Raw genomic sequence first — 23,715 nt, forward strand, 5'->3', positions numbered from 1 at the left:
GTGCTGTGGGCACCGTCCCTGCTTGTGAGAGCACAGCCAGAGTCTGTGATATGTTACCTGGACATTAATGAGGCTAAAGCACAGCGCTGAGGTTATTGCTGGCTGATTCTGCAATGTGAATGAAAGGTTTAATCCTGCAGGTAATGACTTGGAGAAAGAAATCCCAGAAAACTCTTAATTCAAGCTGTCCTCTTCCCCCCAAAGACTGGCTCCCAGACCCTTGCTCTCCCTTCTCTTCAACCTTGGACTTTTCCCTTGTAAGAAGTCAGCTCACGCCTTGGCCTCAGCAAAGAAAATCCTCAACGCAGCAGCTTCTTACCCTAAATCTTTTTAGGGACCCTCTAGAGCCAGCCATCCCCCAGCCAGCTCTGACTTGCTGCCAACCATGAGCTCCCAGCTCTCGTATCTCTCTGCCGGGCACCAGCAGCTTCCGTGCCCATCTGTCCCCTCCTCAATGCGATGTCCAGGTGGCAGAGCTCCTGCTGACCCCAAACCCCTGTGGCTTGCATCCTGCCAGGGTGTTTGTGGTAGCGGAACTTGGTGGGTTGTGATAAAACGGGAGGGCTGGCAGGCACCCTGTGGCCTCTGATGGGCAGAAAGCACCAATCTGCAGTGGAAAAAGATATTTCTTCAGGGTCTAGGTTGCATAAACCCCAGCAGAATCCTTGCTGTGCAGTGCATCTAACCCACAAAGAGGTTTTTCTGTTGTATTTCCAATACCACCCGCCGTGCCAGCAAGCCCAGGGGGCAGCAGGGGCAGCCCCAGTAAGAGTTGCTGTTGTGTTTCTGTGTGAGGCATCAGTGAGTTTTTGTTTTGCTTTCTTTTTTCCTGTTTTCTTGCTGGGAGGGGGAAGCTGCATTGCAGAAAAGCTCCACAATCTGAAAACACGCTGGCAAAGACCCGCTGGTAACTGATGCTACTGGGAAACCTGGAGCTGGTGCTGCCAGTAAGGTCACAGCCACAGCACGGGCTTTGTGGTCAGTCAGCAGGAATTATAAATATCAAACCGTGGTTACTGAGGGCTACCTGGATGTCCACCCCAGCTACTCAGGGTTGTGCCGTTCCCAGAAGATGATCGCAGGCTAAACCCACGCTCCCAGTTAAGGTGTTGGTGGCACAGCGTGTCCTGCCTGTGGCGGCTGCCCGGGCATCGCTGAGGTTCTGCTGGGGTTTCCTGTTTTGCCTGCGCCTGCTGCTGGGTTTGTGCCATCTGAAGCAGCTTTTTTTCAGCCCTGAATACTCCTTCCTCCCCTCAAGCAAACAAGGAAAGTGTTTCCTTATGTTATTCTTCTCTCTTTTTTGTGAGAAGAGGAGGAGATTCAGGACAGAGCCAGCTGCAGGGCAGCGTGTTCTCTGCCCGTCTCCGTTCCACCGTCTCCGGCGCTGTGAGGACCAAAGCAAATTCCTCCAGATTGCCTGGATCTCCCCGCATCTTTCTAAGACCAGGCTTGGCAGCACAAGGTTAAACCGCCGCCTGCTCTTCCCAGAAATGCTGCACGGGTTGGAAATGTGCATCAGATCATCGGCAAAGCTGTTTTCTATCAAACCCCTTCTGCCTACATTGACTTATATAATTCCCAGAGGGGTTTTTGGCATTGCAGTCACTTATGCCTTAGCCTACACGGAGGAAACCTTGCAGCCCCTGTGCTGGCTGCTGTGTGAGGGACCATGGTGGTAACGGGGCCTCTCTGAGCCCCCGACTGGGGTCCCCCCCTCTGCGAGCAGATGTGGTGCATAATAAGATTATTTACAAGCATATAAAATAATAGCCACTATGCTAAAATACATTTGAGATCATTTTATTTCCTCCCGAGGCTGAAGCCTTAAGGATGCACTCAGGTCAGTTGTGTAAACTTTTCTCGGTACCCAGTGAGGGCTGGGACCTTTTCTGGTTTTTAAAGCAGAACCAAGAGGCTCGGGTAGCATCTTAATGTACAACCACAGGCTTTAGCAGAATACCAAATAACACAAGACTCCTAATAGTGACACAAGAGGCAGCAACATCAGCTCCCGGTCCTCCCTTCTGCATCTCTCTTTGGGTCTCTGTGAGCAGACACACCCTGGGAGGCATCCTTCATCCTTCCTCCTCTTTGCTCCTGGCATATCCACTCTCGGTCTCTCTTCCAAATATTCATTCCCACATAGCTGAGCATCCCGTAGCTCCTGGGAGTCAGACTCCCTTGTTCAGCTCTGGGTGCCTTTTTCAACAGCAGGAGCTGACCTCAGTTTGTTTGAAAACTCCCTTTAATGCTGATGTGGATATAGGTTAATACTCTTCCTTGATATATCTTGGTAAAGTTATAGTCTTGCAGTCCAGATGATTGAATTTTTGCAACAGGAAGAGGCTCATTTTACATTGAGATAATTAGCTGTCCCGATCAAGAGCCTCCCTGAGCGTGGTAGGTGCTATAAGACATCGCGGGCCACAGGTTGGGGCTGAAACTCCCCCAGTGCCACCTCCCGAGCTGCCTGTTTGCAACTTGAATTCAGAAGGGTTTTCAAAAATAACAAATATGTAGAAGCACTGAAGCAACAAAAATGAAAGGGACACAAACCCGGCTGCAGTTCAGCACAGGAGAAATACTGGCATCAGCCACAGCTGTTCTGGGTGTTACAACCATGTGATGGGGGACGCTCTAAGACAAACAGTCCCTGACAGTGCGAACATGAGAAGCACATCTTTTGTCATCAAAATGGCCTTGTAGGTCAGATCCACTGGTTGCACACAAGGATAATGCAAGATGTATTTTGGAGACCTAACACAATCTTCACTCAAGCACCCACACGGACAGGAGTGGCTTTTGTTTCAAGAGATGGACTCCAGCAGAAGCTCATCAGGTGGCACTGGGGGGATCTCCATGCTGTTTATTCGGCCAAAGAACTTGGGGAGAGCCCAAAACCTAAAGCGTGGAAGATTTCTCTTTTTCATACGAATGTCGTGGCTGGTTTCGGTGACGGAGAGGCTGCTCCTGTGGCGCAAGAACCGACCCCTGAGGGCAGCACAGTTGTGGCGCAGCAGCTGGTCCTGGAACTCGGAGGTCATGAAGTAGTAGAGGACTGGATCCAGGCAGCAGTTGAGGCTCGCCAGGCAGAGGGAGATGGGGTGGAAGCGGAGCGTGCTCCTGTGAATGGCGCAGTCCTGGATGATGTTCTCGATCACCATCATGAAGAAAGGGAAGTTGATGTGGTAGGGGGTGAAGCAGATGAAGAAGACTACTGCGCACATCAAGACCATGCGCAAAGCCTTCTGCTTCTCATTGGTGTTTTGCAGCTGCGTCGGACACTCCTGCAGCGACCGCCTCATCTTCCAAGTGCAACAGGCAATAATGCCAAAGGGGATGACGAACCCGAACAGCTCTGCCACTGTTACCAGCGTGATGGAGGCTCCTGGACTCAGCTGCTTCACCCCCAGGTCTGAGAAGCACGTGTTTGTGCTGTTGGACAAGGCTGGGCTCCTCACAACGAGCAGGGGTAAGCACGCCGCTCCCACAAAGAGCCAGACAGCAGCACTGATGGCCACGTCGTACCGCCGCTTCCAGTCCTTGGCTTTGAAGGGATGGAGGAGGAAGAGGTACCGCTGGATGCTGATGCAGGTGAGGAAGCAGATGCTGGCGTACATGTTGAGATACTTCAGGTAGAAGCACACCTGGCAAAGGAAGCTTCCAAAGGGCCACGTGTGGTTTATGTAGTAATACATGCGTAAGGGCAGCGAGAGGACGTGAGCCAGGTCGGCCACGGCCAGGTTGATCATGAAGATGACGGCTTTGCTCTTCTTGCTGATGAAGCGGCACAGGACCCACAGGGCAGCGCTGTTGGCCAGGAGGCCAGGGATGAATATGAGGGTGTACGTGGTTGCATACAGGGTGGACTGGAAGGACATCTGGGGATCGGTGCAGTTCCCAGAGGACACGTTGCTCTCCATCTCTGCCTAATCTCTTCTCTCATGGGTTGATTAAGGTGGGTGGAGGGTTTCTGTAGGGAGTGAAAACAGAGGCTGTGAAACCAAAAATTCTCCGGTGTTTCCCTAAAGAATAAATGCACCTCAGTACAAAAGAACAAGTTGCGTGTAGGCGTGAGCACAGGCGTATGTGCAAGATGAGGGGGGGGTGTTGGGAAGGGTGCAAAGCCAGACCCTGCTTGCAGGTACACGCTGCTCCTTTCTGATGGGCTGGGCAGGATTTCATACCCTGCCACTCCTCAGGTGATGCCACACTTAAAATGACATCGCAATTGAGCTCTGTAGCACTAATTTCTTTATTGTCAGTGCCAGAGAGCTTTGTCAGCTCTCTGGGGTTTTCCAGGACCACTTTTATTACATATAGCTGTCAAACTCCTGTCACGCTGGTGCTGTCTGATATGTCTACAAGCAATTTCAATGGGACTAAATAAATAGGGACTTTAAATGGGTATAGAAATTGTCTTTTCAGATCCAAGCCGTGAATCGGCAGCAAGGGCAGTAATTATCATCAGCAGAGGATGGTGCTGGCAGGCAGCTGGCCAGAGCAGGGGCGGGTGTGAGAGGTGCAGACAGATCTATCAGAGCTCTGGCTCCACATTTAAGGCTGGATTTATAAACTAATAACTGGCCGAACACACGCCAGTTGCTCTGCCGGTCCTGCTAACTCAATTCTGGCACTCGTGGCACATTGTGCAGGCATTGTGTTGTAGCAACAGAAATTATCCTCCAGCAACAGTTCAGGACACGAAGGAAGATAAATACAGCTGTCTTTTAGTTAAAGCAGCAATTCTCTTCATCCATTCCACCTCAGCCAGCCAGCGCTGAGGGTATTTGTGGGTCACGGGGAGTTCACAGGTACGTGTGCAGCTCTCTGGAGAGGTGATGGATTTTGCCATTTGTGAGCAGAGCCCACAGGGAAACAGTTTGCCCTCTCGGGAAGAGGGGATTTGGCAGCAGCTGGTTACAAACCAAGGGCCTGTGGCTGCATCTGCAACAAAACAGTGCAATTTTCCCCTAGGAATTGAAGCCTGGAGCTGCCTGCAAGGTGTCAGGCAGCCTGCCCTTCCCTTTGAGGAGACCAGAGCCTGATCTGGCAGAGCCCTGAGCACCTCTTGTTGTTGCCACCCAGACCCTCAGCAGTGGTGATTAATTAAGGAGCAGCCAGCGGTTCTGTTTCCCACAGCCTTGGATCTGGTGTTTGCCATGAGGATGGGTTTTAAAACCTAATTGCTTGCAGTGGGGACTGGGCATTGCTTTGAGGTGCAGGATGAAGGCTCCTCTACCCAGTTCCTCCTCACCTGGGCAGCCCTTCAGAAGGGTTTCTTCCCCGACCCAGGACAAGGCAGGGGAGTGGGGACATCTTTCACAGTGGGAAACAATCCCCTTTGGTCCCTGCAGCATCCTCCTGTGCTCCTCGCCTGCCTGGGAACACACGAGGGGCTTGTGCTCAGCACTGGCTCTGCTCTCAGCTGACGCCTTTTGCACTGTCTTTTGTTTCACTTTGGGAAGTGGTGGCAGGATGCTTTGTCTTTGCATCCCTGCAGAGAATAGGGAGGGAAAACTGGGGAAAACTGCGAGGGAGCACGGGGAATGCAGCTGTTTCACAGCCTGCGCATGACAGAGGTGATGCTTGCAGGTCTGGCATGTTGAAAAGGGTTACAGAGCACCTGGTGTCCCTATCCTGCTGTCTCTTCCCAGCCCAAATCCTAAACCTTGTCCCTGGGCACGTGGCTGTGGGGAGCCTCCTTGCCAATTTTCTCTGTGTTTGCTTTCCCTGGGAGCCCAGGAGTGCTTATTTCTTGGTGGAAGGGACGGGCATCGCTCCTGGTACGTGATGTTTATAGGTGACAGCACCTGTCAGGACTCCTGGCAAGGAAGCAGCGGGGAGCTCACCCCCGAGCTGCTGGCAGCCTGGGCTCAGGCTAGTGCTCACTCGTTACAACGCTTCCTGAAAGCTGATTTATTTTATTTATCATTGTTTTCCAGTTTTCAGTCTGTAAGGAGCTTTCTCTCCCCCCAGTCCCCCCGTGTCCTGCCACTGGCGGTGCTGGGGTCGGGGCAGAGATGCTCCCATGGGCTTTGGCAGGGGTTTTGTTCAGTGACTTTATACACCTTGTATGAAATATTCCCTGCCATTCCTTGATTGTTTTCCTATTCATCCACACATGGATTTACACGCAGCAGGAGCTGGTGGCGGGTTAAGTGACAAAGCTGAGTTTTATCCAGCCACGCACTGAAACTATGGAGAGGAGACTGGTATCACTGCCAGAGGGGCAAGAACACTGGTTGTGGATGCAGCACTGCAATTTGTAAAACATCAAGTAACTTTGCAATTAATTATGAGGCTAAGGCAGCTATTTAACACCCGTGGGGTTTTTTTTGAGTGTGCTAGTATCTGCTCAAGCAATGTATGTGGCTGTCGCTGCTGGACGTCGCCCGGCTACTCTGAATCACCGTGCGCCCCACCCAGCCCTACATCGCTGTGGTATTGAATTTACTACTCCCAGATCCACTGGCAACCTCGCCCTCATCTTTTCCATAGGTTGGTTGGATAAACCAGGCTAAATCTGTGCTCCAGAGGTCGCCGGGGGAGCCCCTGGCTTTGGGAGCCCCGGAGCGGGATGCAGCCAGGGGCTGGGGCAGAGCTGCCTCTCTTCAGCCTGGGATGCTGGAGGGAAAATCAGCCTAGGGAAAAGAAAATCCACTTTTTGCTTGAAATAAGCATCAGACTTTTGAAGTACTGGAGGTTCTCAGGCACTTGTGTTTTAAGCAATGGTTTTGTCTGTTTAATCTAGACACTAATAGGAAACAAACAGAGCTGGTTGGTTATAGCAGCTGCTGTCAGTAATGACAGAAATGAAATATTTGGGGTAAAAGAGGCTTTCCTCACATAGTGCCGCACACAGCAGCCTCCTCGGCTGCACCGCGCTCCGCTCACCCACCCCAAAGCCGAGCAAGACCAAGGTACGTGAGCAGCCGGCAGCTGCTGAGGATGTCGCACCAGCTTCTGCCTGATAAGATCTCTTGAAGAAGTAGAAGGGGGAGGAAAGCGATATAGCGTTTCTCAAAACGACACCAGCTCCGACCTACAGAAGAAAACAGGCAGCAGAAATCAGGCTTACCTTCCTGCCAGTGCCATCCTCCGGGGGGGTGACATCCATGCTAGAGAGCCGGAGGAGCGAGCTTTCTGCTTCTAGCGCAAACCGATTTTCGCAGCGATCCCTGCCCCGACGACTCCTTGTTAAACTTCCACATGTTTTCGGAGCACTGGAATCCTGCCGGCATCTGCAGCCCAGTACAGTGGCTGCAGAACAGGAAATCCTGTATTTTGTTTCTCCTCGCCACACAAAATGTGTACGGCTAATGACGTTGCTTGATCCAATTGCCGCGTGATAGAGACCTCAGGCAAGGATTTCTTGCCCTCCTTCGGCCAGGAGTGGTGTGAGGTGATGCTGTCCCTCAGTTGAGCTGCTTCTGCTTCTATCCACAGTCACTTGCCATTTGCTTGCTCAAGACTGTAAAATACAGAAGCAAAATCCTTCCAATAAGGGCTCGCTAAGGGAAAACTGAAAGCTGTGCCAGCAGGAGTTACTGAAAGGCAGTAATTTTCCTTCATTTCCTTGGAAGTTTGGTTAACCTCAGCCTATCATGGCTATAGGCTAAAACTAAGGGTTTGGGTCTTATTTCTGAAATAATATAATGGCTTAAGGTGGAGATTTTCCCAAAACAACTGCTCTTTAAGAAAAAACGCCACACTATGCATCATTCCCTATTTCTTCTTTTTGCCTCCTTTAATTCCTTTCCCATTTGTGTGTACATATCAATATAAATTTTAGCTCTTTTTCTGCCTGCTAAGCATCTCCTCCTCCTTTCTGGGTTGCTGAAAACCAGCAGGCATGTATTGCAGTGCAATTTACTGCTGCCTCATTTCCAGCTGGGCAGCTTCACCTGATTCACAATGTCACATCTTATGGCCAAGGGCTTGTGAAGATAACTGGGCTCTTGGCCTCTTTCCCTTTCTTATTGTAGGCAATGTATAAATAGAACTATTCTTGCTTCATTCATCTATTTTCTGTAACTGGTCCTATGACCCCGCAACTTTAACAGAAACATAGCTGTGGAAGAGAAATGAAAGAAGGAAGCTTTAGCTGTAGAATAAGTCAACAGCTCAGGGTCTGGGATCAAGCATGCCTCTTTCCCACAGCAGCTGAGTCCATCGACTCTGCTGGCTGCACGGTTGCCAGGGGTTCTCTGTGCTGGCTGTGATGATGACCGTGGGGACCTAAGTGCACTCCCATCCCGTGAAGTGGTGCTTCATGACATATAGGATCCTAGACCTGAAGTGTCCAGAGGTCAGTGGAGATGCAGTTACTTCAAATGTTGGTCAACAACCTCCTGAAAGCAAGGGCCAGACCAGTTTTTATGCAGTTTATATACCAGCCTTTATAAGACATATCTATGGTCTTCTTCTCCATCATGTAAGTGTCAGTTGCTAACGAATAAGTATCTGCAAAGCTCCGTGCTTCTCATCTCGGCCAAGAGCAATGTGATTTGGAAGATGCAAGAGCTGCTTCTTGTTCTAGGTTTTCTTCTCATGCATCTGTTTCAGCAGTCGATGGTGATCCTTGGAAGAAAGAACAGCGCTCGTGTATTTGCAAAGCATTCAGGGTCGCAGAAGGGAGGCTGGTGCTGTGCCTCATCCTTCTCCAGAGGTTAAAGGTTTATCCCAAAGTGAAGTGGCTGTTTTATCAGGATATCCGGCCGAGGACATCCTTCTCCTGTGTCCATAGCACACATCCAGCACGGTAACCAGCCATGTCTGAGCTCTATTTTTAGGTACCTGTTTACAGCAGGGCTGCTGGGGAAGGAGAGGTCAGTGGATGCCAGACTGCAGTGGAGCTCATGCTCGCACCTCATGGTTTGTAACCATGTCAAGTCCTTCCTCTGCTCATCAGCTTTTCAGAGTACTTTTGCAGAAGGTTGCAACCTTCCTGGTTGAGAAAAGCTGATGGATTGACAAGCCTCAAGCGTGTTCCTTCAACACATACTAATCAACCTCTCCACTCTTCTTTCAACTGCATGCATATTGTCGTTTAGCATTTCTGCTCTTCTGGCTCATTACCGATACTGAACATGCATTTTATGCTACGTTACACTTTCTAAGGCAGAAGGCACAAAGGAGTTTTTAACTGTGAGGCTTTATTTAGGGCCTCTGTATAAAGGCTGTCTTCACCTTTAGCCTGGTATCCTGCGGGCGGAAGGCTGAATGCACACGATCAGCATCTCTTTAAGCACTCAGCATTTAGAAATATCTGACAGGATGCACCTGAAGGATGTACGAAAAGCAGGGGCCGTTCAGGAGGAGGAGGTCTTATTCGCACAAAGCAACTCACCCCTGTGCAGAGACTCGCTGTGGCTCAACCCGAGGCACCAGCACGTGGCACACGGGGCTGGGCGAGTCCCCAGTGCCCTGCGACACAGTCTGCACGGTGGCCTCTAAAGGGGCAACATTTTCAGAAAGCTTTGATTTATTTTACAGCAAATAATTGTCAGTCACTCCTTACCTTTTTGGGCTAAGCCCTTTTTGGGCTAAGCCCTTGAGCTACCCACAGATCCAGCTTTTTTGGTCAAGATGTACCAGTCATAGCCCTGAAATCTGTTAAATGCAATGAAAGGGTTTCATATTTTTGAGTCGGCTCCCTGTTGTTGAGGTGTTATCCTTCATTTACAGCATATTTTGTTGTTTCTCTGAGCAGAGAGCTGGAGATTTCATTTAAGGGAAGAAAGTGAAGCTGTCAATGGTGTGAGTGCTCTTTTAAGCGGTATAGATTTGGATCTGCAAAATGATTGTTGGCTGAGATAGAAAGAAATGGTTTCTGCAGTCTTGTCTCCCTGTAAGGACAATCGCAGTTACTGCTCCTCACCCCATCACACACCACTGGCTGCACAGTGACTCCCATGGAGGACCTTTCTCTCCCCAAAAAGCCTCTAAATCCAGTGTTAGTGTTGTAGTGTTTAAAAAAATAAATAAAAATAGACATCAGCCTTATCAAAGTGGGGTGAAAACCTTTCTGTAGACAAGCAAGCAATCTGTTTAATAATAGAAGTTGATGCACTCCTTCCCTTGAACTCTTCGATTCAAGGAGGAGCTGATCACATTCAGTTTTCTCAGTGGAAATGATAACTATGAAGCTCAGCTTATGTTTGCAAAATGCATTTATTTTTTAAGCATCAGTTTTTGGAAAGAAAAATGTAGGACAAGCTACACAGTCACCATAACAGTTTCACCTGGTAAGTGGAAAACCGAATGAAAAATAAATCACAGCAAACAGCTCTCAGTCACTAACTGAGCTGACATTCTGTTTTGTAGCAACATGTAAGATGCTGCTGGGCACTGCGAACTGGACATGTTCCTTCTATAAAACCACAGGTTTTCAAAGGCAAGAAATCAGTGCCTGCGTTCAGGGAAAACAGTCCCTAGGTCTGATGGGGATTCCCTTGAAGTGGGAGAACTTAGCTGAAAAGCTGTCACTAATTTAAAATAAGGGGTCAACGGCATCCTTTCTTGTCACTGCTTTTTGTATCTTTGCAGCACATGAAGTTATAGAAATGTAAACATTAAGATCATGAGCAGAGCTGGTAAAAAAAATCACAATGAATAATTTAAATTGGCCTGTGCTTTATTAGTGAAATCACCTTGGAAAGAACCCCTCTAAGATGTCTGTTGAACCCTTTAAACTGAGTTTTCATGACGTGGATTCATCACAGGTACATCTGGGCTCAAGGAGCCACACACAGAAGAGAGCAAGGACCTGAATGGTACCATTGGCATAATCAAACCTACGGGTGCCGATGCTCCTGCCCCTCAGCATCCAAGGGTGACCACCATGTGCTGATGCCCCCTCGCCCCCAGGGGCAGCTCACAGCAGAAGAAAGTCATTCAGGGCAAGCGAAGGTCCCACTCTCTGAGTGTTTGAGGAACCATTAGGAGAATTCGTCCTGCAGAGGTTCTTGCACCAGCTGTAGGCGCAAGTTATGGGATACATCAGCAATTAAGGAGCAAACAGATCTGGGTGAGGACGAAAATTGAATGAGAATAGCAGAGGGAGTGTGGGAAAAGTGAAGCAGAGGCAAATGTGGTGACCAGCGGGCTGCCCTCAAAGCCGAGGCTGCTGCCCTGAAGCGAGCTGCCAGCCTTCACACGTCTGCAGCCCTGAGCGTGGAGGCCAAAACTACCGTTTATTATTACTGGCCATGTGCAGGTTCTCATAGAGTTGTGTGTTTTTAGGAGAGGAGACACTTCAGCAGATGTCAGTGTATGGATGTGGGGTTGTCCTTTGGATTGATCACAGATTCATGGAGCTGGCTCTGGGACGTGCCGCTATTTCCTAGCAAAAGATTTGTCGCTCCCTCCTGTGTGTTTTCTAGTCCGTCTAGGTCGGGCATGGGTGGCACAGTGCTAGGCATAGTCACCCCAGCTGGGTCACTTGTAAGCTCCCAACACATTGATCTTTATCAGAGTTTTATCTTCTATATATCGAAAGATTTCCACTGCCACGAAGCCCTCACAAGTAAACTTGCAGGATCTTCCACAACAGAGTTGGTAATCGAGTATCACAGAATGGTCCCAAATTACATATGAAATATCTTCATTCTTTTAAGCTGGCTTTGTTGTCATTCCTTCACTGACGAGGCACTCTCTTTGCTCATGAGCCGATTCCTGATGACCATGCTGCTGTGCCTTGATATCTGGTCCTGAAACTCTGAAGTCATAAAGAAATACAGGATGGGATCCAAACAGCAGTCCAGACTCGCAAGGCTTAGGCAAAAGGGCTGGGAGTAGAGCGTGATGGTGCTCAGGAAGCAGTCTGTAATGACATTTTCTTTCACCAACATGTAGAAAAAGAAGTTGATGTGATATGGTGCAAAACACACGCAGAAGACAACGGCACACATGGAAACCATCCGTAAAGCTTTTCTCTTCTCGCTGCTGTTCTGCAGTGGTATCTGGAAGCCCTGAAGAGAATCTTTGGTTTTCCAGGTACAGAATAAAATAATGATGAGCGGGCCGACGAACCCGAAGAGCTCTGCCGTGCCGGTCATCAGCACGGTGGCCACCTTGCTGTCGATCTGCCGGACTTGAAGGTCTGCAAAGCAAGTATTTGTGGCTTTGGCGAGGCCGTAGCTGCGCATGATGGGGAACGGCAAACACGCCAGCCCAACAAAGAGCCACACCACAGCGCTGATGGCCACGTCGTACCGCCGCTTCCAGTCCTTGGCTTTGAACGGCTGGTACAGGAAGAAATACCGCTGGATGCTGATGCAGGTGAGGAAACAAATGCTGGCGTACATGTTGAGATACTTCAGGTAGAAACACAGTAAGCAAAGGAACCTCCCAAAAGGCCACGTGGAGTTAATATAATAATATATTCGCAGTGGCAGTGAAAGGACGTGAGCCAGGTCGGCCACGGCCAGGTTGATCATGAAGATAACGGCTTTGTTCTTCTTGCTAATGAAGCGGCACAAGACCCACAGGGCAGCGCTGTTTGCCAGGAGGCCAGGGATGAGTATGATGGTGTATGTGGCTGCATATAGGCCGTTTTTGAACGTTATATTGTGATTGGAGCAGGTCTGGTTGCTCTGCATCATTACTGGGCTGCTGGAAACATTTGTCGTGGTATAGGGCGGGTGGGTCATTCCTGTAGAGAACAAAAACAGGGGCTGTAAAGGCAAAGGCACTGCAAGAGCTGTCGATATGCAAATTTGCATTTCCTATTTGACTCCTTAGTACACAATAGGGGTTTGGAAATGTCTTCTATATAAAATATGCCGCTATCTTTAATCATAGAATGGTTTGGTTTGGAAAGGACCTTAAAGACCTTCCAATTCCGACCTCCCACTATCTTCTTTAAAGCTGTGCTTTCAGAGGTCTCCCACTGCTCATGCAAAGGTGGAGGACCATTTCTGTTGTGTCTGTCCCCTTGCTGGACTGTCTGAGTGCCATAAGAACAGGTGAAGCTGTGCCACACTGCTAATAGAGGAGCAGGAGAAGCTGCCTATCCTTTTGGCAGCTTAAGGTCACCTGTGATTTGGTCTGTAGCTAGCAGGGGACAAATATATGGAAGAAAGCTGTGCCATAGTCCTGCTTCTGCATGTGAGCCATCAAGAATTAAAATGTGGGTGTCAACCTCTGAATGCCACCTGCGGTTAAGTCGTGTGCTGGGCATGGGTGGCACGTCTCCTGCCCTAGTCAGTGGAGGGAGCTCATGGACCCACCTTGTGTGGCACGATGGGTCCAGACCACGTGGAAAGGGCAGCAGACAGTGGCCTTGAAAAGTCTGACTGTAGTAAATGCAGCCAGAGCTGCCGTGTGTTTAAGCTAAAGTAACAAGCAGAGACCTCGTCGGATCCCCAGCTTCTGTTTCTCATCACCCCAGCAGCCTCAGTTTAACACTTTTTTCCATCAAATAATGCAAATTTCTGACTCTCCCTTGATCAGATGACTAGGGATGGCAAACTGTCACATGTTGAACTGTTGGGACATTTTTCTTTTGGCGGCTTTTGTAACTGGAGCTTGTTTTCAGTAGGGTAACATAGGCAGGAGTTTGTTTTATCGGGTGTTTCCCCATAGGGTTGTAATTCTCATTGCAGTGGTTCCCTCCTGAGTCTAACATAGCAGTTAAAGCTGAATATCAGCTTCCTATTTCATGTGGCACTGCAGACACTGATTCATTCCTTCTGACTCATTTCCTGCACCGCTGGCAAGGGGCATCTGCCAGAAGTGTCTCTGTAGGTAGATATTAGTAACTCGTACCCTGTTACTAATGTTTTTTTCCTTCATGTTACAAAAAAAGAGTAGTGTCGAGAGCTCTCAAATGACAAAGAAACCAAACAGCTGGTTTTTCAGCTTGTTACGTGAAGGGGTGCTTAGAGCTGGCAGCTCATACAGACGCTGTTCGAGGCTCCTGTGAAGGGTTGTAATTCAGGCTCCAGCAAAGCCCAGGTGTGGCAAGGTCCCAGGAGGGGACACAAGCCACCGTCACAGTGGGTTCAGTGTCGCTGATGGGGACCAGAGCCACCTCGCCACTCCCTAAACAGATGCTGCTGCCAACTTGCTTGCTTTTCTTTTAAAATGTGTCTTTCATTTTCTCATGGTCTTCAAAAAACAAGGGCTCTGGGTTTGTCTCTCTCTTGCCGCACCCTCAGCTTTAGCAACTGGGCTGCATCCTTTGGTTGTACCAAACATCAGAGACATGTTGTCATTGAGAAACCCTCTATCCTTCACCAAGATGGCACAGGTGCACCAAAGCCTCCAGCCTGAGGTTTGTTCCCGGTAGCTCACCCCAAGGCAGCTCCGAGGTGCTCTGCTTTGTGGAGGGGTGTCCCCAGCCGCCCTTATCCCAGGACACCACAGCCTCGCTCCTATCACGAGGTCAGAACATGCCCATGAGGAGGGGAAAGGGCTTAAGAGGTGCTGGAAACAAGGGGGAAAGATGCATCTGGCCCATGGCCTTATCTTCACTGATGTGAGAAGCAACATCAGAGACCTCCTGCTCTCCCTTCTAGTGCTCCTCAGGAGACTTAGACAAGGAGCGCACAGGGCATGGAGCTGAGCAATGGGTGTTCGCTCAGGGCGTTGCTTCACAGTGTGGTAAATCTGGGTTTCATCCCATTTCTTGAGAGCTGTGAATATCTGGCGCTCAGGATGTTTGTGATCCCTTTCCACCTGGTTCGTCTGCAGCTCTAGCTGGACTTGCTCTCTGCTGCCTTTGTCTCTGGTAAAAACACTGCTCCCTACCTCTAGTTTCTCTCCCTTCAGGTGGCCACTTTGCCAAAAAGCCATCAAAGAGCCACTTTCAATGTTGGTATCTGCCTTGTTTCCCTTTGATGTCAGGGTTAAGCTGACACTCCTCCAAAATACAAGTCCCGGGTGGCCGTTTAAACCATGCAGAATTAGGTACATTTGCAAAAAGTTCTATTTTAAGGACAGGCTGATATTTAAATGCTGGCCGTTGGACACGTGGTCTTCAGTTGAAATGAGTCACAACAGTCGGTTTGCTTATCGAGGTCCCTGGATACAGCTAGCTCATATTTAATTTTCATGCTACAGCTAAGGACCAGATCGCAAGGTCAGCAATCTGAATAACCAAATTCAGGCTGCTGACTCAAACTGGCCTCTGAATGGGGATATTTGGGGCAAACCGACACGTCTAGGATGCGTCTCTGCAGTAACACAAGGGCAATGCTGAGTGCACACGCTTTGGCTCAGTGCTGGGTCCAGCCCTGTTCAATGTCTTTATCAATGACCTGGATGAAGGCATCGAGTGCACCCTGAGCAAGTTAGCAGATGACACTAAGATGGGTGGAAGTGTGGATCTGCTGGAGGGTCGGGAGGCTCCAAAGGGATCTGAACAGGCTGGATCCATGGGCTGAGACCAATGGCAGGAGGGTTAACAAGGCCAAATGCCGGGTCCTGCACTTGGGGCACAACAACCCTGAGCAGCTACAGACTAGAAGTCTGGCTGGAAACTGCCTGGAGGAGAGGGACCTGGGGGTGTTGGTTGACAGTGACTAAACATGAGCCAGCAGGGGCCCAGGTGGCCAAGAAGGCCAATGGCATCTTGGCTTGGATCGGAAACGGCGTGACCAGCAGGGCCAGGGAGGTTCTTCTCCCTCTGGACTCGGCACTGGTGAGACCGCTCCTCGAATCCTGTGTTCAGTTCTGGGCCCCTCACCACAAGAAGGATGTTGAGGCTCTGGAGCGAGTCCAGAGAAGAGCAACAAAGCTGATGAAGGGGCTGGAGAACAGGCCTTATGAGGAACGGCTGAGAGAGCTGGGGGTGTTTAGCCTGGAGAAGAGGAGGCTGAGGGGAGACCTCATTGCTCTCTACAACTCCCTGAAAGGAGGTTGTGGAGAGGAGGGAGCTGGGCTCTTCTCCCAAGGGACAGGGGACAGGACGAGAGGGAATGGCCTCAAGCTCCGCCAGGGGAGATTTAGGCTGGACATTAGGAAAAAATTCTTCACAGAAAGGGTCATTGGGCACTGGCAGAGGCTGCCCAGGGAGGGGGTTGAGTCACCTTCCCTGGAGGGGTTTAAGGGACGGGTGGACGAGGTGCTGAGGGACATGGGTTAGTGATTGATGGGAATGGTTGGACTCGATGATCTGGTGGGTCTCTTCCAGCTTGGTTATTCTATGATTCTATGATACCAGAATTCAGCGTTAGCTTTCTGGTTGCAGCGTGCAGGGCTGGGCTGCAGGGGTTGTGGGGCACCCAACACCACAGCACCAAGAGGTTCCCCCTTGCACCTTCATCTCCATCTGCTAATTGTCCACAAGGTGTCAGAGTTAATCAAGATTTCATGTCTCTGCCCTCCTCTTTAAGGTATTTTTCTAACCCCCAATGGACTGGGGCTGTCTGAGAGGTGGTGGTGTGACCGTGCTCTGGTGAGTTTGTGTTGCTATCTTCTGGCATGATCTCAGACTGAAAAACTCTTGTGTTGCTGAATAACTGATGCTAGGAAAAAAAATGCTACTGGAAGTAGTCCTCAAATTCCTGGTATTTTCAGGTAGAAGAGTCCTGAAAAGCTTCACTTTGATGGTGAGCAGGGAGCTGCTTTGAACCTTGGAGCTGAAAGGTTATAAAACCCAACCTGTAGAAATGCACATGATGTCCCATCCCCACCACCCCGAGCAGCTGTGACACTGTGAGTGATGGACAGGAGACATGTGGCCCGTGGGGTCAGAAAAAGCCTCTCCTTTGCACTCAGTGGGCTCAGGGTTGGGTCATTTACAGTAAAGTGGACTGAGCAGGATGACCAGGCTGGCAGCGCAAAAGCATTAATGCAATTAATATTTACATGAGTGTCGTCTGCTGGATCGTCAGCACAGGGCACTTCCTGAGAATGAACGGCTTCATTACCAAGTCATAAAAATACAATGAGATTAAAGCATCTCTTTAGACAAAATGCACCCAGGCATATGCACAGAGGACTACAAAAGAGTTGTTTTTCTGCCACTCCTCCCAATTTTCTTGTTCAGATTGAAACTTAGTTCTACACCATCCCCTTTATCATCCCACCTGTGCAGAAATGCAGACACACAGAGCGTAAAGAAAGCCAAGTCGTTTCCTGCATGGTGTGTATACAGCAAAGGTAGAAAAGCTCCATCAGATTTTATCAACACTTATTTACACATTGCAGGCAGAGTTCCCACTATTACGTTGTTTTCAGGATAAGAAATTTTAAAAAAAATGATAATAAATAAATACGTTCTCTTGCTCCTGGTTTTTACATTTTAATTAGAGTTGATATTTCTGAGGCTGTTGCATCAAGGCCATATTTAAGTGTGCTCATTACTGCTTGTAACTGGATGTTTGGAAACTAAACACGGCATTTCTAGGAAAAAGATGTTCATCTCGGTGGCACTGAGGTGTACAGGAACGTTGTTGCAGAGACCTGGATCTATCTCAGGTGCCCATTAGCAGGCAGGTTAATTGATTTGAGTAAGACACAAATGCCTCTACGCTCTGTCTGCACTTTGTGGCCGTGAAGGTCTCAGGCTATTGCACTTGCACTTTGGTGTGAAACCTCCACAGGCAGAAGCGGAAAGTTCTACAGTTAAGGGTAGTTTTTCTGGTTTTCTTCTTCCACAAAAAAAAAAAAAAAAAGATAAAAAAGCTGATCTGGGTTGCCTGATCTGTTGTGATGTTTTTGTTTTGCAACACCAGCCTAATTCTGACTTCTGCAGCTCCGGCAGCGGAAGAAGCAGGGTGTGCACACAGAACACCCGCAGCCTCGCTGGAGAGCGCGCCCCGGGCTGGGGGAGGGTTGTCCTGCGGGTGGACTTCCAGCACGGATGCAGTTCCCACGGCTGGTGATGTTCACACTGCAGAAAATATCCCCTTGAAAATCACCCTCTTACTTCACATGTCCTATGCTCTAGCCTGCTGCTGGTGGGTCTTTTCCAACCTGGTTATTCTATGATTCTATGTTTCTATGAAGTCCTCTCCCACATAAATCCGCAGCAAGCCAGATCTGACACAACTGATTCACTTTGGTCTGATTCCCTTTGGATTTACTTAAAAAAAATTCAGATTCAGGGTGCAGCCACTACAAATCCTGTCTGTAAGTGCTGACCTGCCCTGCTCCCATTGGAGTGGAGAGCACATGATTGCAAGCCCACCAGTAAACCACCTTCACAAAACATTGTTTAAAAGCTTCAGCCCGTGAAGTCAAGTTTTAATCCAGACCAGTGACTGCAGTCTGAATTATGAACGAAAACTGCCTCGGGGTTCTCATTAACAAATACAAGTCCAGGCAATCTTGCTATTTTTGTGTCCTCCTGGCTAATATTAATTTTCTGCTGTCGCGATTCAGCCAAGGAGCATGGGATGGCACAAAGACCAGCAGCGTGTGGGTTGGTTTTATGGTAATATAAATCACAGTCAGAAAAAACAGACTTGTGAGTTTCTTGTATTGTCAAATAAAATATATTCCCTGAGAAATCGAGCAAAAGAGAGAAATTGTGCCTAGTGATATCCTTGGAGAGCAGTTGGAGAACCAGCCACTAATTGCCCACACGTAGCATTTTGCTTTCTCTAGCGACGGGCGCTTCATGCAGCCGCCGTTTCAACTCCTCCGCGTGTTCACGCAGACGATTGGCGCGCGAAGAAGGCTGCTGTTTTTTTAAGCCTCAAAGCACCAAAAATCTCCTTCTGGCAAGAGCCAACCCCTAAGAACAAGCCCCAGGAGCGCAACGTTTTAGTAGGAAATTGCACAGGCTCGTTAATATTGGTCCTAGGGCAAAAAGAGAGAGCTTAAAAGCAGCCTTACCTTTGCAGGCAGAAGCCCGGGCAAGAGCAGCCGTGCCGTCGGGAGGAAGTGGAGTGCCCCGGCTGCACCGCACCAGCCGTGTTTACATGTGTCCGGTGACCTGAGTGACATCACGGGGTGCTGCAAGGTGCTGCTTTGCCTGCGGCTCCGCTTTGGGGCTGCGCTCCCAGCCCCTGCCTCTCGCTTGCTCGGCTCCTGGCCCTGCTGAGCTGAGTTTCAGCCAGGCACATACACCATTTCCCCAAAGTTGGGTTCGTGCACCTTCATCTTCGATGTTTTCCTTCTCGCTGCCCTGCTGGGATGGCTTGGCGCAGGGCACCCCTTCCTCCTCTCCTACCTTTCCTCCTCTCCAAATGCAGCCCCAAGCTGACCATGGAAACACTCCCAAGGTTTCTGCTTGCCCAGGGGTGGGAAGTTCAGCTTTGCTGTCTCCTCCTGACCGCAGGGCCGCCAATGGTCATTGCTGTCTGTGAGCCTCAGTGGTGGTTGCTGCGTTTCACCTAGTGCTAAGTCCTCTTTCAGATGAATTCCAGCTTCCCCAAGGGCTTTTTATAGTGCTTGTGTGAGCCTTGCTTGACATTTCTCTTGCCCTAAATAAGCAGGTGGCTCAGTTTACACTTGCTGGAGCTCATGCCAAACGGTGTCATTGCTACAACGGTTTCAAGCTGCGGGGTGAAGTCCAGCCTCACCCTTACCCAGGGGGTCAATACATTAGTGAGGCTAGGGCTTCACCCACTTAGAGCATCGCATTGTTTGGATTTTCAGAAAGCCACTGGGAATCTGACCTGCTTTGCCTCTTCAGGCTTGCAGCACGACTGTCCCTGCAGCTCAGCATTTGAACTCTCTGCTCTGTTGTAGTTTCAAAGTGCGAAACAGAACATCACTGCACCTACTACCTGACTGGGGGACAATAGAGACCTTAATGTCAAACTGCTCAGAAACCTCAGAAATCCAGACCTAATGTCTCTAATTTAAACAAGAATGCAAGGAACATCCCCTGTAGAGCAGGGATGTGCTTTACAGATGGTCCTGTTCCCGTGAGCTGCCAAAGGAGCCTGGTAGAAGCTGGGAGATTGTCAGATGTTTATTTTAAAATTATTTATATGGGCTTCATGAAAAGCAATAGTGAGCTTTTGGACGATGTTGCAGTGTTTATCAGTACATCCTGTTTAGCTGATTTTTTTTGTTGTTTTTTTAGTTTTTCATCAGCAACGGGAATGTTTGCTGGAATTTATCCAGTCGCAAAAGTTATCTTTAACATTAAATCACTGAGTGATGCTGTGCAGCTCAGCAAGCTAAGCAGAGTTTTGCTTGGGAATGGTGATTCAGAAACAGTTCACTGACCAACCTGGCTGGTGTTTATGGAAAAGGAACATCAGCAACTCTCCTGCAGATGCTCTCTTGTCTGCATGAACTTCCATCTATAACATTTTCATCCCCCTCTCAGTTGTCTCTAACAGACCTGACTGCTTTGAGAACTTAGAGGTCTTTCCCAACCGTAATTGTATGAAAAAGCACTGTCTGTGTAGGAAGGAGGTGAAGGTGACCTGCGCTTGTACATGTAGTGAGCGAAGCATTGCAGTCACAAAAGAGAATGATAACAATAAAAATAGGGAGCTTGTGACAATACACCCCACACTGGTCTGCTCACCAAAGAGACGTAGCTGCTGCTGCTGCATCTCCCTTGTGCACATCAGTTGTGGCAGCCTGGTTTAGGGCAGATTATTACATGAGAAGCGGAGGAACAAGCAATTTAAAGGCACAGGTCACACAAAACCCGCAGAATTATTCTGTTGAATTCCTTTGCACTTAAATTTACCCAGTCACAAAGTGGGGATAACATTTTCCTGTGTGGAACTGATGGATGTTCGCTAGATGGACTCCTGCAAGGCTCAGCTAGAAGGTTGCGTACAACCAAAAACATGTGAGTGAGCAGTCCTGTAATGTACATGTTCAGTCCTGGAAGAGGACTATGGTGTGGCCAGCCAGGTGTGCTGCCAGGGTTGCCTATCAGTTATCCTGCAGAAAAAGACTGAGGAAGTGGCTTTTTCTGCTGATAAACCCAAACCTACTGTAGGGATTTTGCAGACAGTTATGCTGGTCACAGATGTACTTTCCCAATAGACCTATTTGCCCTAATTATGTAGGTGGAACTTTGTTTTGCATACAAAATTAGGATTTGATAGGAATGATTGGACTCGATGATCTGGTGGGTCTTTTCCAACCTGGTGATTCTATGATTCTCTACCATGCCTAAGACCATTCCTACTCTCATTTGTTGCTCACCAGAATAATATGCTTGCCTGAAATACTCCCTATGGCAATTGTCTGGGTTGGAGCAAAGCAGCAAGGGCAATATTTTCTGGAGCCCAGAGGAGGAGGTTGCCCTCAGCTGTGTTTGTACTGCCCAGGGTCAGTTGCTGGTGGACCTTTCTGGGGCTGTGGGCTTGGTGTCCTCCAGGGTGGAGGTGGGAAGCCTGTGTGGAGCATCCTCCCTGGGAAGGGGATGCCCGAGGCTGCTGCATCCCTCAGAGCCCACCTGCTGCTCTGGGAGGTGCAGGCAGCACCTCGGTGCCAGCGCCACTGCCGTTACGTAATGAATAGTTGAACAGTTCACGCTCTCATGGCTTTACTGCAAAAAATAGCTCCAAATTTGCCTGTTTGTCTGTTAGGAAGCCTGCTTCAACGTGCAAGAACGAACACATGTAGAAACATGCTACTGTGCCTTTTCCATGCTTCTGTTTCCTTTCTGAGCTCTTTTCCAAAGTCCAAATTTAAATTGCTCCTGTGAGTCTTACCAGGCAATAACAGCATTGACACATTTAAGGGCACAGAATATTCCAAGCAGCTTTTTTTAGATATGCATGTTTTCCACATGTAGAAGGGAAGAAGTCCCATGAGGACAAAAATCAATCTCCAATGAAACAAATTACAACCCCTTGGGGAGAACTGGGGAAAAAACAATTGCATGTCTATATTTTTATTACTACAATTAATATTATATAATTTTTAACATTTGCCTGAACTAAAGATTAGAGTTAGATTTCATGTTGTAGCATGGCCAGGAAATTAATTTTGCTCAAGCCTTCATAGTGTAGAAAAGCAGATATTGAGTGAAAAATACTGCCAAGAAGTTATAAGTTGTACCATGACCAACAGAAAGTAAATATTTGTATCCTGATTGTCTTTCTTTTTATGGAGAATTGGACGGGCTTATTTAAAGGAGTATAATGACTTATAATAGAAAGTGATCTTCGTATTTTGCCAATTAATGGACATAAACATGTTGTTTACTTGAAAACCCCCTTGCAGGCTATAGATCAGATTACAAAAAGAGGAACACACAACAGCAAACATTTCCAAATTCTGTGATTTTATCTCTGGGTTTGGGTCAGAGAAAAAGAAAAAAGAAAAAAGAAAAATGAAAGCATAATGAAAAGGTAAAACCTGGGTGCACTGTGAGAAATCGTTTCTAATTACCTGCCTGTATTTTTTACGGGAACTGAAATATCATTGCCCATTAGCGGCTCTCCTGCTGTTCCAGAGCTAAATGACACAGCACAGTTAAATCACGTTGTTAATAATTTCCTCTGGTCCTTGTACAGACACACACATTACTTCAGTCCAAAAGAGAGGCAGATTCTGTTTGAAATAGCTGGAGTTTTAATTCAAAACAGGAGCATTTCCTAATAGGGAAGCTCACTAGGTCTGTCTTGGTTCATCGCTGACTGCGTCCCACAATGCTCACTCCCTTCCGTGGGCTCTTCAAACTGTGAAGAGAAAGAGAACTCAAAACGTTTATATCCAAGTGCTTCCACAGTAACAAAAATATTCCTCTCTGGCAGCAGAAAGAGAAGGGAAACCTTAGAATGGTTTGGAGACCGGGGTATCCAAAACCTCGGAAGCTCACCCCAGGTTCTGTTCATATCAGCTGAGCACTTTGGATCCCTGGAGCTGGATGAAACCTTGAGAAAAGCTTCTTGTGGGAGATGTGGGCTCTGCCAGTACCAGCCGCAAGTATTTTCCCATCAGAACCATTGCTCTTTTGTTATTATTATTTACTTCTGAAGTTCTGTTTTTCAGCAGAAACTAAAAAGGAGGAAATATGTCTTCTACACTGACACACCAGAGCCCCTGAGAAGTATTTTCCATGCAACTGCTACTAAAAATATCTTCGTCAGTTGTCTTTGCTAAAACTCCTTTGCCATCCCTTACAGTTCAGAATCCTTTTGCACACAGAACCCAGTAACCTCTGGAGAGGATAAAAGAAGATTCTAGGGAGGAGGCACCTGGAGGGGGATGTGTGCTTATTTTTGTCAGTGGAGATTTTAATTGCTTTGCTCTGTTTGTCTAAGACATTTGTGAAAGTTCTCTCTCCAAGGGGGTCTGTACAGAGGTGAGTAAACCTGTAGCAGCTCTTGCAGCCCTGCACGTGATGCCTTTTTTGTATCTGCACAGCCTGTTGAGCGCATCCTTCATGCACCTTCCGGAGCTTCACGCTGACTCCATCGCTCACTGCCCAGCGGCGCTCCTGGAGCAGAAAGGCTGGCACCATCTAGTGAGAGCTAGGTAAGGTAAAGCTTACACCATTAACAGGATTTAGAGCTCTCTGCGTGAGGACCTTCCAGTACCAGATCATCACAGTAAGGGAACCAAAATCAGCCTTAAAAGTCACATGCTAGGGTTGTGCCAACTGACCCCTTTTGTACTGGCAAGCCAGTTGTAAGAGCAGTGGGCATGAAGGTCTGTGATAGTGGCATGAACTTGTACATCCTCAGGTTTTTCCCTTGGGGATCTACCTGGAATATAATATCTGGCTTTCAGGAAATGAGATTTTCAAGCTGTATTGGAACCATTGGGGCATTCTGTGCCGCAGGTCACCCTCCCACCCAGGCCAACAGGCGCAGTGTCTGTGGAGTGCGA

At 48.5% G+C, this 23,715-nt stretch overlaps 2 protein-coding genes across 2 annotated transcripts; both read right to left on the bottom strand.

The window, feature by feature from the left end:
* Positions 1–1,795: 1,795 nt before the first annotated feature.
* LOC138725989 (putative P2Y purinoceptor 10) lies at positions 1,796–7,593 on the bottom strand. The gene is made up of 2 exons (XM_069867340.1): positions 7,082–7,593; positions 1,796–3,973 (listed from the first exon to the last, which is right to left on the bottom strand). Exon 2 carries the CDS (start codon positions 3,921–3,923, stop codon positions 2,808–2,810), a length of 1,116 nt encoding a protein of 371 aa, XP_069723441.1. The 5' UTR covers positions 3,924–3,973; positions 7,082–7,593; the 3' UTR covers positions 1,796–2,807.
* Positions 7,594–10,157: 2,564 nt separating this feature from the next.
* LOC138725994 (putative P2Y purinoceptor 10) lies at positions 10,158–19,300 on the bottom strand. Its single transcript, XM_069867345.1, has 2 exons — positions 18,793–19,300; positions 10,158–12,658 (listed from the first exon to the last, which is right to left on the bottom strand). The coding sequence occupies exon 2, from the start codon at positions 12,654–12,656 to the stop codon at positions 11,634–11,636; it is 1,023 nt and encodes a 340-aa protein (XP_069723446.1). The 5' UTR covers positions 12,657–12,658; positions 18,793–19,300; the 3' UTR covers positions 10,158–11,633.
* Between the last annotated feature and the right edge of the window lie 4,415 nt (positions 19,301–23,715).

Source organism: Phaenicophaeus curvirostris, chromosome 13 (assembly GCF_032191515.1).
Source record: "Phaenicophaeus curvirostris isolate KB17595 chromosome 13, BPBGC_Pcur_1.0, whole genome shotgun sequence".
NCBI lineage: Eukaryota > Metazoa > Chordata > Aves > Cuculiformes > Cuculidae > Phaenicophaeus > Phaenicophaeus curvirostris.